We start from the raw sequence: 14,248 nt of genomic DNA on the forward strand, positions 1-14,248 counted from the left end.
CATTATAAAACACGGAGGAAAAGGAGGAGGTGGATGAGCTGACCAGTGCAGGACACCACGCTCTGTAACAGGGGCAAACCCAGGAAGAGGTGCACTGTTTCAGAAGATCCCTGAAGGCAGCCAGGTGTTCCCTATCTCCAAATACATGCTGGTCAGCTTGGCCCACAGTGGCTCAGTCGCAGTGGCTAAGGACTAACACTTGAATACTTTGCTGTACAATGACAAATAAATTACATAGCCTACTTATACTTACTTAAACCTCTCCATTGGTTTCACTTCACATTAAATAAGAACTTGATGCTATAACAAGCATGTGGTGTTAGCCTCGTTAGCGCATGTTGATTTTTCCGTTATTTAAAGCAGAACTCAGTAACTTGTTTACCTTAATAAATCCTTTCCGGAGTCCCTTTGGTGGTAATACAAGTGTTAATGGGATGGAAACCTTCCCTGTACACACCAATGGAATCACGAACAAGAGGCTAATGGGCAAAGCTAACTGCGAGCTAGCGCCACTTAAACAGTATTTACAGCCAAGTTTGAGTGAAAAAACAAATCTCCATTGTGTAGTTGGATGTACAATATCCCTCTCTCCCTTTGTCTTTTCTGTCAGCGTAGTATTTACTCTCACGAACAATTAATGAGTAAAAAAAAACGCAACTTGCTACGACACTTGCAGTGGCGCTTATGGCCTCTAGGGGCATGAGTTACTTGGATCAGATTCAGGTGTGTTTTAAAGCAGAACTAATTATTCTTAATGACTCACAAATCTGTCTACATCTGTGTTAGTGAACGCTTCTTTGTTCCCCCCAGGTTTGCCGCAGATATGCCACTCTGAAGTGTTCAGTGTTCAGTGTTCAGTTCAGAAGTTTTGAGGAAGTGCACGATAGGTTTACAGACTGCAGGAATATCCACCAGAGCCCGGGCATTGAAATTTCATTCTCTATCATAAGCCGTCTCCAAAGGCAGACAATCCAACAACCCTCTGGATTCTGAACAATATTTGAGAGAACTGGGTCTTTTGTGTGGAGAGAAAATGCCTTGTATAACCAAAAAATAAGGTTAGAAATCTAGGAGTAATCATGGACTCAGACTAGAACTTAAACAGCCACATCAGAGCAAAAACATCAGCAGCTTTTTACCTTCTGAAAAACATCACTAAGATCAGAGGAATAGTGTCAAAACCAGACTTAGAGAGACTTATCCATGCATTTGTCTCCAGCAGGTTAGACGACTGTAACGGCTGCTCACTGTTGAAGCTGCAGAACATCCAGAACCAGGAACCGTATTAGTCCAGTGCTCCGGTCTCTGCACTGGCTTCCTGTCAGAATAGAATTTAAAACAGCTCTGCTTGTTACAAGTCTTTTCATGGTTTAGCACCAAAGTCCATCTCTGACATGTTACAGCCGTATGAACCATCTCAGGCCCTGAGAACTTCAGGGCGGGGCCTCCAGGTGGTTCCCAGAGTCAGGACTAAACACACTGAGGCTAAAGCTAAAATCTGGACCAGTCTTCACGAGGATGTGAGACAGGCCTCAACCCTGACAATGTTCAAATCCAGGCTGGAAACAGTTCTTTTTGCCAATGCATATGACTAAAAGTATTTTATCTGCACTCTTGCCTTTTACTGTAATTGATTCATTTTAGGTTGATGTTTTTGTGGATTCTTCTCGTTTTTCTTGTAATTATGCAACTGTGAAGCACTTTGAATTGCCTTGTGTATGAATTGTGCTCTACAAATAAACTTGCCTTGTATCTTTGAGCTCAGCTCATGAAAAATGGTCACAAAAACAAAAGTGCATAAACTGGTGTTGCAGCATTAAAGGGACTATACAGAGTTAAAAAATGTTAAAATTATGTATTTTCCTCCCCCTACATGTTCCAGCCATGTCCTAATGCAGGGGTCGGCAAGCTTGCTTGGTGGAGGGCCGGTTTTCTTCATCGTCCAAAGACCAAGGGCCGGACCCTCCAATTGAAGCAATTGAAGTAAATCATCATTTTCTACATATGCCAGTGTTGTACATCATATACACTGGAAAAATGTCCATCGTAAATTAGATAAATTACTTAAAATGGCTTGAATAAAGGTCTATTTTTTGTGTGATATTTGAGTCGGTTTGAACTAATCTAAGATCAGATAAAAACACCAATGCCAATGGAACAAATAGAAATCCCACTGGAAATCAACCAAATTAACATTTACTGTAAAAATTTTTTATTTTTCACTTGAAATTATACAAAATAATCTGAATTAAGAAAAAACTTGTGCTTGTTCCATTGGCAAGAATAGGTTTTATCTGCTTTAAGGCCAGACCAAATCCACTCAATCTTTAGATTTAATCTCTTAATTCAAGTAGATTTAAGTCATTTCTTAGTATTCTTAGAGTATTCTTTTAGGATTATGGCCTATAAGGGTGCTCTGCTAAGACATTTTAAGGAATTGACAGCATTTTTAACATTTCTAGAGTACTTTAACAGGTATTTGATCTATGATTTGGGTCATAATATTTCTCAAAATCATCTCGAGGGCCAGAGTTTGATGATGGAGGACCGATTTTGGCCCCCGGGCCTGACGTTCCCTACCCCTGTCCTAATGTGTAGAATGAGCCCAGACCTGTTCACCACAACTGCCTCTAAAATCCTGTCACTCAAAAAGGTGTTAATTCGGGTCCGAAGTGCCGTCATGCACGAGCTTAATGTAGAAGATGCAGTTACATGTATGACCTGAGGTGGCAGTAGTGAGTATAAAATGGCTAACTTGCATCTAGCCCCTTTAAACAAGATTTCTCATACTCAACGTACGCAAACGGCTCAAAAACAACAACAATATAACATGATAAAAAGCTCTAATAAAAAGGTCAAGTTTTAGAAGCACACCCCAAGACAAAAGGGAAACATAATCCTCTATCATTAACATTTTATTATCAAACAGAGCGCTTGGGGTGACCTTCTTTTGTTGTTGGCGCAAAGACAAAGTCATTACCACCCACATTTTTTTCCTTCTTTCCCGCTTTTTTGCACGAGTATTAAATTTAGCATGACAGGGACACCTTCATGTTTGCTCCAACAAAACAACCACCAGTGAAAAAAAAAGAAAAGAAAAGAGTAAATCGTTGACCTCCATTTTTCTGGGCTATATACAGCCGAACGGGGGCAATTTATCAAAAGCCAAAAAATCTCTGCCCGCCAATTAATTACGACTAAGTAAAGAATGTTTGTCGAGGCAAATTGCTTTAATTCCCCGAGCGCGGCCGCAAAGTCGTTCATTATCAAAGGAGCGCTCAAAGGCTAGGTCGTTTTCGCGGTGGAGTTTTGAGCATTAATTTCCGCGCTGCTCGCAGTGATCCCGTCGGGCGAAGTGGAGGTGCGTTTCCTCTTGTCATAAAGGGCCTGTCACTGTCGGCGAGCGCGGCTCTGATCAGTGCTCGCTGCTCAGTGGACGGAGGCAGAGTGTCACCGCCTCAAACGAGAGTTCACCCTCTCGGCTTTACAAAGGGGGTTCAATTAGCGACGAGGGAGCGAGGAGTTAATGGGACGGAGGGGATGTTCCGGAGGTGTCGCATTAGTCATTCCCAGACGCTCGCTCTTACTCTGCACGGCGAGGAATGACGTCTCGATGAGTTCAAACCACTGGGATTAAACATAATGGAAGTTGAGTCAATCTGCGAGTGGAGTTTGGATTCTTTTCATATTTCTAGTTGGATTAGCTACGAAATAAGCAGTTTTTTCTTATTTCATGAGCAAAAACACACTGCCTGACCAAAAAACTTAAAGGGATATTTCAGGATTTTTGACATAGGGCCTCATTTCCTAGTCATCCAGAGTGTTGCTGATTTATAGAGATATTGTTTTTTGTAATTCATGCAGTTCTTTTATTTGAAGAGTTTCGTGGCGCTAGGCTAATGCAAGGCTAGCGCATTTCTATGGTATCAGCTAGCCTGCATTAAAAACAGTCTGACCCGCTCCACAGAGCACCTGAGGCAAATCACTTATAACACCAGACTAACCATATAAATGTCTGTGTAGAATAATTTTTGGAATAAAACTGACCTTTCATCACATGAATGATCGCATTTTGAGGGACTATTTTCTAGCAGATCACTCCACCGCTGCATAGCTTATACAGACATGAAGCTGATGCTGCTCAAATATGAGTTACTTTAAATGCAAAATGGTTAAAATTATTCAAACGTAGAAAAATATTTGACGTGGCTATAATCTTAGCTTTTAAATGAACCGTTATATAGGGGCTACCTATAGGCTGTAAGCTCCGGTCAAGAAGCTTTTAGATTAAGGTAAAGTTGCACTCAGAGTTAACCTCTGAACCAAACACCTTTTCTCCAGTTTGGCTTTATCCAAATCTAAAAGCTTCTTGAACAAAAGTGTCAAAATAGAAATGAAAACGAGGACGAAAAAGCAACAAAAAAGAGTGTCAAAAGCACTACAAAAAAGATTCTGTGACAAAAATACTAGAAAAAAAAGTCACAAAAACATGACTGAAACACTATAAAAAAGTGATGAAAACGCATCAAAAAAAGCAAAGGAAAAGAAGTGATCTTAAAGTAACAATAAACGACCAAATCATGACAAAAACGCTTCATAAAACACAGTGACAAAGCGACAAAAAAGTAACCATGACTTTTCAGATAAGAACTGGCCTGAAGACTGTGAGCTCCAGTCAAGAAGCTTTTAGATTTGGGTAAAAAACCAAACTGGAGAAAACATATTTTTAATTATTTAAACTGTTTTTGTTTCCACGTGTCTTCAATGAGAATCACACAATGTAAATAGTGTTGAAAATACAAAAAGTCAATATTCGTTTTTGGAGTGTGTGACCCAAAGTCTGGACAACCTGTTTGTTTATTGTTAATGTTTTACAACCCTCGCAGCAACGAAAAAAAATCCAACAACTCATTGAGCCAAACCTCGAATCAAACAACATTCCCTCTTTTTCACCACGAGCCGCGTTCGCCAGTTTCGCCGCCATCTCGAAAGCACTTCCTGTGACTCCTCCGTTCACTCACCTGTGTCCCATTTGTCTGCGCGGCGACACTAAAACTTCCCATTAACTTTCCGTAAACACTTAATGGTCGCCGCCAAAATTGCGTGTTTAGCGGATTAAGCGGGCGTCGCGCCGTTTTAATTGTGTTTGCCGGCATATGAAAACGCCACGCTTTCCTGTCTCTTAATCTCCTCTACAGCGGAAGCAAAGCGCTCACAAAGGTCAAACCGTCGGAACAAAGATGGCCGCCGCTCTCCTGGTAATTAGTATTTGGTTAGCGGTCTTTGCTCGGCTTCCTTCGGCTGCTCAGGTGCGACTGTTGCGGGTTTACTTTGCCGCGATAAGCCCAAACCGCAAGAATTTAAAGCCAAAAAAACACTAAATTATCTTCACAGTATTTAGGCCGAGATCCAATTTCTAAATTAATTGCGTCAAAGATTATGAGCCTCATCCCTAAAATGTATTTTCCCAAGCAGCGATTAGACTCACCACAGCCATCGATGTGTGCGCTCATTTGCATAATCCATTACAATAAATGACTCGTGAAGAGCTTGGTGCCAAAGATTGGGATTTTTGGGAAGTTGGCAGAGATATTAATCTTTCTTTGACCTCGCTTGAATCCAAATCCACTTTATTTACACAGTGGGTCACGAAAGTTTTCCCTTTGATTCGCTCAGATTTATCACGGTGCAGCTGGTTGGAAAACTGATTAGGTTTTTCCACTTTTACGGCTGAAATTTTTTACAGTGATTGTGAAAGAAATAGATAAATGGATTTGTAGAATAATGGGGGGAAATAAACACATTTTTAGTTTTCCTAAATATTCAGATCATGTTCAAAGCCAGCGAATTATAGTGGATCTCTCAGCTTATTTTTCATATACAGTATGTATATATATATTTTTTTCCCCCCCGAAATCAACCACCTAGTCTTGCATTTTGATGTAAAGTAAGCAAAAATATATATTATTTTTTTGAAAGTCCCTCCTTCCCGGATCTCAGCAACTAATCAGAGTCTGGTATCCTCCTGCGTCAACCAATAAGATGAGCTTTTCCTGTGAACCAGCCAGTCAGTTCAAATCAGAAGGGAGGGGGAGGAGCTTGATCGTCTATTTTGATTTTATTTTGAAATTCTGTTCCTGCTCTCCTCATTTTGCAAACTAAGAAGGGCTTTTCAAATAAAGAGGGGAGGAGTTTGATTGTTTACTTAAAAAAATCACTGTATCTCTCCTCACTTTGCAAACTTACAATCACTTTAAAAATGCTAGTGAAGGTTCTCAGTTGTCCAGAAAATATTGACTGGACTGGAACTGATGGAGGATTGAAGTTGTTTTGCTTCGAGGATTCTTCAAAAGGCAAAATGCCACATCATGTAACATGTTGCCCAATGCATAGAATAAAACACAAGCTTTTCCTTTTCTGATACGTCTACCTAAAAAATAACAAATATGTCTTCACTGTGACCGGAGTAACTTCTCTCGCTGCTCCGCCCTCTGCTGGTGAAGGACTGACTGTTGGGGCGTCAGAGTTGAACGGAAGTGCTCAACGCCTGCAATGTAAAGTCTTAATTCTATGCTTACGGCCTGATTGTGCCTGACACGTCCGTGCTGCCCCTGGAGAGTAAACAAACGCACCTCTGAGCGTCTGAACCGATGTCAAGTTTGCTCCAAAAGCTGTGAAGAAGGAGCTCTTTCTAACCTACTCTGGACACCTGTTTTTCTTACCTAACAATAATGTCAGAGAAAAGCACGGTGCAGGACATTTTTCAACCTTCCTAAAGAAGAGGCCACTCGCCAGAAGCTGGAATTTCTTTCTGGGATTTGGCGACTTTCAGCCAAAATGAAGCCTAGGCGTTAATTCAACCTGGGAGACTAATTTCAGCATCACCTCCAGCCAATGGTCGCTTCCGAGAGGGCCACACCTCCACCTCAGCCATCAGCGTAAAAGCCACACCTCCATAGCAGCCAATCATCGCCCTCAGTCCCGCTTTTAAGCCCCAGCAATCATGGTTCATTCGCTTCCCAGCTGTGCTGCGACCCGCCTCCGCCCCATCTCCGCCTCTTCCGTCCACGGCCTCTCCCTGCTGCATCTTCCAGGCTCCGGGGAAGACATCCCTAACTACAAGCTGTTCATCCATACTGACTTTCATACATCGATGCTACCGCTGGGGTCTGATCGCCAAAACTATATACATGTCAATAAAATTCCTAATCGCTGCTTTTGTCTGTTTGAGTCTGCCCAGGTTGAAATAGTGTTTTTCTGTGACTGTCTCTGGATGGATGTTTGGAGAACCATCGCCAGAATCAAAGTGGATTAACTTTTATAACTAATGTGAGTCCCATATTGTAAACAGCGATGGACCAGAGCGGCTCCTTATACTCCTTATAACTGCATCGTGAACTAACTTATATTTCTACTACTGCTACAGTAGCATGAGTGGAGAGAGGGGGCGGAGTTAACCGAATCCAAGCGTTTTGTCTTCCGGTTTATAAAAATACCTCCAGAAAACACTTACATTTATCCCAAAAATGAGTGCTCCATAGCGGTAGAGGTACAATATATCATATAAATGCCTGTACTTTACTTTGGAATGGCTAAAATAGCATGACACAGATCCTTTAAGTTATAATGATGTGTTTTATTTTTTACAACAAACCCGAATTGATTCAGAGAAAGGGCCTCAAGTAAAGTTTGTTTTCCTGAGAAGTTTTGCAAATGTCATGATCAGACTTGATGAGGGATAAACTCCAGGGTCTTTGTTGTTTAAGATATTGCACCACAAACAACTGCTGCTTTTGCGATTCGCTAACTGTGCTGCAAAGAGTTACAAACAAATTGAGTAAAGTTGCCAAGATTTGGGATTCTGTGAGGAAACGACAACTCGATATGAATCTTTTCTGCCCCTGTGCGGATCCTATTACGCCCTGAAATACACCTGAAAGGCTCGGAACGCATTGTGGCGCTTCATCGAAATGCGACAGCGAGACCCGGCTTCCATTAAAACCGTCTCCTTCGCTCCACAGTCGCTAAACGGCGCCTTTTTACCCGGCGAAAACCACCATTGGGGGGCTTCCCTGAATGTGTCGCGTGGGACAATCGAGCTTTGTGGGGTAATTTCTATTGTAGATATGGGGGAAGTCATTTAAATCAGAAGGTTTCGTCACAAGAGCCGAGAGCTTAAAATTCAAGTCATTCTGGCTATAGACGGATCCGTGAATGAGGCGGAAGGGGAACTTTTGTGCATTTTCGAGGCAGAAATGGAGTGATGGCCCGAGATAAGGCCGATTGTCCGGACGATTCTCAATAGAGGAGTCTCCAGAATTGGCCCCGTAAACGTTTTATTGATAATGCGAGAGCCATCTTTGATTCCCATGAGCTTTTCAGGAGGAGTTTCTCTTTTTACGTCGACGTGCCGCACGCTGAATATTGATTTTGGAGGTCGCCGTATGTTGAGATGAGTTACTGCAGGTCTGTGGAGAGTGAATCAAAATACACGCGGGAATTAGGTTTAAACTATTAAAATGTTCTGTGTCTGTGGATATTATAGACGGCCTTGTTTTCAGGAAAGTCATCCCACTATAAAAACTATTTATGGCGAGACACTGCAGGTGAATAGGGGAAATACAGATGCTGTGGATTACAGATGTTTTCATATAAAAAAAAATGGATAAAAATGGACAAAAAGTTGTATATATATTTCTAGTGCCACAATCTGACTAATGGATCGAGCCAGGTTTAAATGTAGGGTTTTATTTTGTTGATAGTATATATTAGTTACAAAGTGTTTTTCAGAGAGTATTTTGGATCTGGTTTGAATAATTTCCAGTTCAAAGCTCAACAAATCAGCCCAGCAATGAGATATATATATTTAAAAAATGCTGGAAATATGTAAAAATAAAAATTCCAACACATTTTTTTGGGGTTGACAGAACAGAACAGACCATAGAAATTTTTCCATTCTAGCTCATCCAATATTCCTTTTGTTTTTCCAACAAAAGTGCTACAACTGCACAAAGTTGCCCTTTAGGCCTCGTGGAAGGCCCAGGACACGCTGGTAGGACTATGTCTCCGAGCTGGCCTGGTGTTGCCTCAGGGTCCCCCCAGAACAGCTGGAGGAGGTGTGCGTGGATTGGGAAGTCTGGGCATCTCTGCTGAGACTGCTGCCCCCGAGACCCGGCCCCGGATGAGCGGAAGAAAATGGATGGATGGAAAAAAAATGGTTGACATATTCATGCACATATTTATTTTATCAGGTTATTTCAATTCATACCTGTAGTAAAGTGATAATTATGTTATCTGGCACCTGCGTCACTGCTCTACTTAGATAGATAGATAGTAGATAGTAGAAAATGTATTGTCCCCGTGGGGAAATTCATTTGCAGTGAGTACACAAATACAACAATGACCACAGCAGACAGATCCAAACATTGACAACATACAAAGAACAGACCACGGCCCTTCAACCTCAGTTTAAATTATGTTAAAATCATTATCTACATTCCTTAAAAACCTTCTCTGACTGAACAGCTGTGCAGAATATTTAAAAAAAAAAGAAAAAAAAATACTGTTGGTTACTTTGTATTGTTGGTTTTTCCAAATGCCCCTGATTTTTTTTTTGGACAGAACCATGTCTGGTAACATTATGAAAAAATAAAAAAGAACTTTAAAAAGCCAGCGTTAGAGCCAAGTGGTTTTCCCTCAGGCAACGTTATGCCATAGAGCAGAGGTGGGCAACATCAGGCCCGGGGCCATATCCGGCCCACCAGCATAGAACCTCTGGCTCCTCAAGATGAATTTGATAATTATTATTACACAAATAAGAGCTCAAATACCTGCTAAAGTATGAGCCACCTTTAGCTTGTGTAAAAAGAGTATAATATATATACACAATTTTACTATTTACATACATTTTAGGATTCAAAAATGTAAACCAGTACCTGCCCGCGTGTGTGTGGGCCAGTCCCTGTGGTTCAGTGTCTTTGCACCTGCAGCTGTAAAGTCCCCTCTGCGGTGCCGCCCGGATAAAACGTCCCACGTGAAACAAAGCTAAAGCGCGACGGGGCCTCGGCCTCCAGAGCTGGTGGATCACCAAGGACCAACACACAAAGGCTCTGACGGGCCCAGCACTTGGAGCTGTGTCATTACTTACTTATAATTGGTATTTTAAGCCAACAGGAAGTGCTGGTGTCAGACTCTTAAAAGGGAACACGTGCAATATTCTTGTCTTGATGCATAAAAGTTCATTTTGACTTTTGACAAGTAAAAATGAATCTTAGATGAACAATACAAGGAGGTAGATATTAGCACTATCATATTAGTATTTCAGTCACTTTAAAATACAGGTTGTCTAAGGCCGATGCCGATATGCATGGCCGATATTTCTGGACGATTTTTAAAACGTTGCGTCTATAATCCTGCATATGAAGCTTCTAAACTGTAAAATGTGTCAGTGTTGAACTGTGACAGCAGAGGGCGCTTTATTCGAGGCTTAGGGCTGATTAATTCAGGACATTCATATTTAGTAGGTACTTCAGAGGGACCTCGTTTTTTTTGGGAACTCAAAACTTTAACTTTAATAAATCCTTTCCGTAGTCCCTCTGGGAGTGATACAAGCGTTTATGGGATGATTGGGGGGTCTTTAATCTCCCCCTGGTGTCTCTGGCCAGAAAACCACAATTGCAACTTTCCTGCACTGACCTGGAGACGCAATACACACTAATAGAATCATGAAGAAGAAGCTAACAAAGCTAACTGCAGGCTAGCGCCACTTAAACAGTATTTCAGCCAAGTTTGAGTTTAAAAAATGATCTCTATTGTGTAATTGGATGAACAATATCCCTCTGTCCCTTTGTCTTTTCTGTCAGTGTAGTATTTACTCTTACGGACAATTAATGAGTAAAAAACCGCAACATGCTACGACACCTGCAGTGGCGCTTATGGCCTCCAGGGGCAAGAGTTAGTACTGATGTGTATTTAAACTGTTTATTTTGGATATTTGAAAGGATATTACCACCCAAGGCTTACTTTGGGAACCACTGGCCTCGGAAGTTGTGGGAGACTCATTTTAAAGCTGAGCTCATTCCAATGCAAACAAAAACTGAGAAGTCTCCATCACTTGAGGTTGCGGAGATATCTTTTATCGGCATTAGATCGGCCGATATTGCAAAATAGCCTTTACTTTAATAGCTACAACTTTAAACTTGAATTTGTTTTCTTCTATTAAATGTTCATGATTTATCTTATCTTATCTTATTCTTTGGAAATATTTTACTTCTAATAAAACAACTCTCAACAAATCATCACATTTTTCCACATTATTGGTGAATTGGCAGGAACAGGAAGGGCAGCTGGGGTTAAATCTATCTTTTTCAATTAATATGCAAATTGAGGCAACAAACAAACAATGAACTCATTTTGACCAACAAACAAAGTGCAGAATTTCCCACTAGTTTGACTAAAGACGCCATAAAAATGCCATTAAATCTCACCATTTCTTCGTTATCCAGCCCAGAGACCGACTAACAAAGCGACTAACAATCTCACACAAGCCAAAACTCCCCTTCATAAATAAAAGCGCAGCATTACTCCCTGCTTTTAATTAGAAAAGCTGATCGTCTCGGCCGCCGCAGTAAAAAACTACAGGGCGCAGTAGCCGATGGACTCTCCCTCCCTCTTTGTCTTTAATTATGTGAATTTTAATAAAAGCAGAGCGCATAAATCTGCCGCCGCTGACAGAGCTCGTAAACTTCGCTAAACTTAACCTTCTTGGCGGTAATAACGCGCCCACAATAGAGCGATATTTCAATTAGCCACAAGGCCATTATGTCTGACAAGGAGAGAGGACACGGAGAGGAGGAGACTTCGGGACCAACGCCAAGGCGGATTCAGCAACGAAATACAAGGGCAGCGGAGAGGCCACTTTAAAGCTTTTTAATGTAATACCAAAGTCCGAACACAATAAACAAAACTCATCTGTGCATTAAAGGGATGTTTCAGGATTTTTGACATGGGGCCTCATTTCCTAGTTATGGAGGGATTGTTTTTTTTGTAATTCATGCAGTTCTTATGTTTGAAGAGTTTCGTGGTGCTAGGCTAGTGCAAGGCTAGCGCATTTCTATGGTATCAGCTAGCCTGCATTAAAAACAGTCTGACCCGCTCCACAGAGCACTTGAGGCGAATCACTTATAACACCAGACTAACCATATAAATATCTGTTTGTCCTTTTTATACAACTTTTCATTATATAAATGCCACAAGATTATGTGTAGTGGTCATTGGATGTGAATTTGAGTTAGCGTTTAGCTCACTTTTATAGTATAACATAATTTACTATGCAAATTAAGATAGATTACTAACGAGGCTTTGACCTAAATGTGGTCGATGGTTGACAACAGCTGAAAACATCTGGATCGTTCATGATTTGCAATGTTTGATGGCTAATGCTAATGGACTTGCTAACTGTCTGCATAACGCTAGGATCGAACCCTGCTTCTCCTTTTTATTTCTATGGTCACAACCTTCTTAACAACCTATAATTTAAAATTGGTGAACGAAGAATTATATTGTGGTAACTATAGTAACCGTCAAACTGCATAATTTTGGACTTGGTTTATTCTTGATATCTCTGTAACGGCTGGACCTATCCACATGAAACAAAAACTGTCACAAAGTTCAGTCTCATCTCTCGGCACATATGAACTAAGGTCACATGACTGTCTCATAAAGGCGTCCAAAAGTGGAGACAATGTTCAAAATGAGGTGCTGTATGTTGTTCAGATGAAAGATGAATGTGGCAGGTTTGTGAAATCCAATCACTTCCAAATAATTATTAGGGAAAACCTTGAGATTTTCTACCCAGAGAATATTGCTACGAGGCGAGAGCATTTAAATGTATTGCCTATTTTCCTAATCCAGTGTATTTCTATGAATTACAGGAGAAAAGAGACGATCCACGTATCCTTCCCCTCGGAGTCCTTGAGGCTGGAAACAGGGGCGAACTCACGCCAAATGATCCCTGTCCACCAGCGAATGAGCCTCTTCTCCCCATCGCTCTTTCTCCCTCCGTCTTCCCTTCTTACGCTGCATCAGCAAAAACGCCCAAGACAGCTGCAGTGTTTATCACATCATCATCACGACATTTTTCAACATCGTAAAAAGGAAGAGGGCCCCTTTACCCGCAACGTCTCTCGCCTCCTCCTGCTCCTCCAAACCCCACATCACAGGGTGGGAGAATTACTGTGTGGTTAACGTCGGCGGGTGTGGTTGGTCTTACCGACAGGGAAGCTTTGGGACAGGTCTGAGGAGCCGGACGATAGGCTGGGCTTCACCTCGTCCAGAGCGGAGTTCAGCGCCGGGAGAGAGTACTCACTCGCCTGGAGGGAGGGACAAAGAGGAGGTAAAGGTGAGGCCAAAACATGAACAAAGAAGAAGAAGAAGAAGAAGAAGAAGAGGAGTCATTTCAGGCGAGATGCTGCAGGTGGAGATATCAATTTGAAACTTTTGCTGTGGATTACTGATCTTGATAGAAATTTGAGGGAAAAATGTGTTGCAAGTAGAGCTGGGTACCATGAAACAAAACCAGTATGGTATCGGGAATTTTAGAATTTTAGATTCCACTGGTATAGAAAATAATGAAAGTATCGAGAACTAAAAAAGAAATGGTTCAGGGACAGCACTAAAAGGAAGAGACTTTTCCCCCCATATATTCCTTTTTTTTAATTATCAGTATTCTTTTTGCCCAGTGTTTGCCCCATTTCCCACAAATATTTTCGGATGTTTGTCCCAATTTTTTTCCATTTCATTTTTTTCTTCTTAATTTTGTATTTATTTCATTCATTTCAAAATGCAACAACAGCATTTAGCATGAATGAAAAGAAAAGAAAGAAAGTAAAAAAGAAGTAAAAGAAGTAAAAACTTATAATGTCTTCCCCTTAACACAAAATCATTTACAGTTCCTGTTCTTTTACAAATCTCTTCCCTCATTTCTATTACTAATACTTTCACATTTCCCCAGTTTTTCTCCACAATTTGTCCTTATTTTTGCCACAATTTATCCCAAATTCACCCATTTTTGCCCCCAAATCAGTGTGCGAAATACATCTCCATCTCTGAATTGTTGCGCAATACAGACATACATTTTCTCAACAAAGCCTTTGCAATGTTGTGCGTTTTAACCCAAAACCCAGTGCAACTTTAACCATAAAACCAAAAATATGAAGCGGATCTCTCTTAAATAAGAAGTGGCAGAAAG

At 41.1% G+C, this 14,248-nt stretch overlaps 1 protein-coding gene across 4 annotated transcripts in view; it reads right to left on the reverse strand.

Moving 5' to 3' along the window:
• The window catches only part of LOC306978590 (paired box protein Pax-2a-like), a 97,237-nt gene that overhangs the window by 15,144 nt on the left and 67,845 nt on the right, over positions 1-14,248 (reverse strand). For all 4 annotated transcript variants that reach the window (XR_013793900.1, XR_013793901.1, XM_079577227.1 and 1 more), the window contains exon 7: positions 13,271-13,370. Coding sequence is in view for 2 of the 4 variants with exons in the window: in XM_079577227.1 (XP_079433353.1) it covers positions 13,271-13,370 (100 nt within the window). In the remaining 2 variants the exon portion in view is untranslated. The remainder of the gene's footprint in view (positions 1-13,270; positions 13,371-14,248) is intronic.

Source organism: Gobius niger (genome assembly GCF_951799975.1).
Source record: "Gobius niger genome assembly, chromosome: 19".
Classification (NCBI taxonomy): domain Eukaryota; kingdom Metazoa; phylum Chordata; class Actinopteri; order Gobiiformes; family Gobiidae; genus Gobius; species Gobius niger.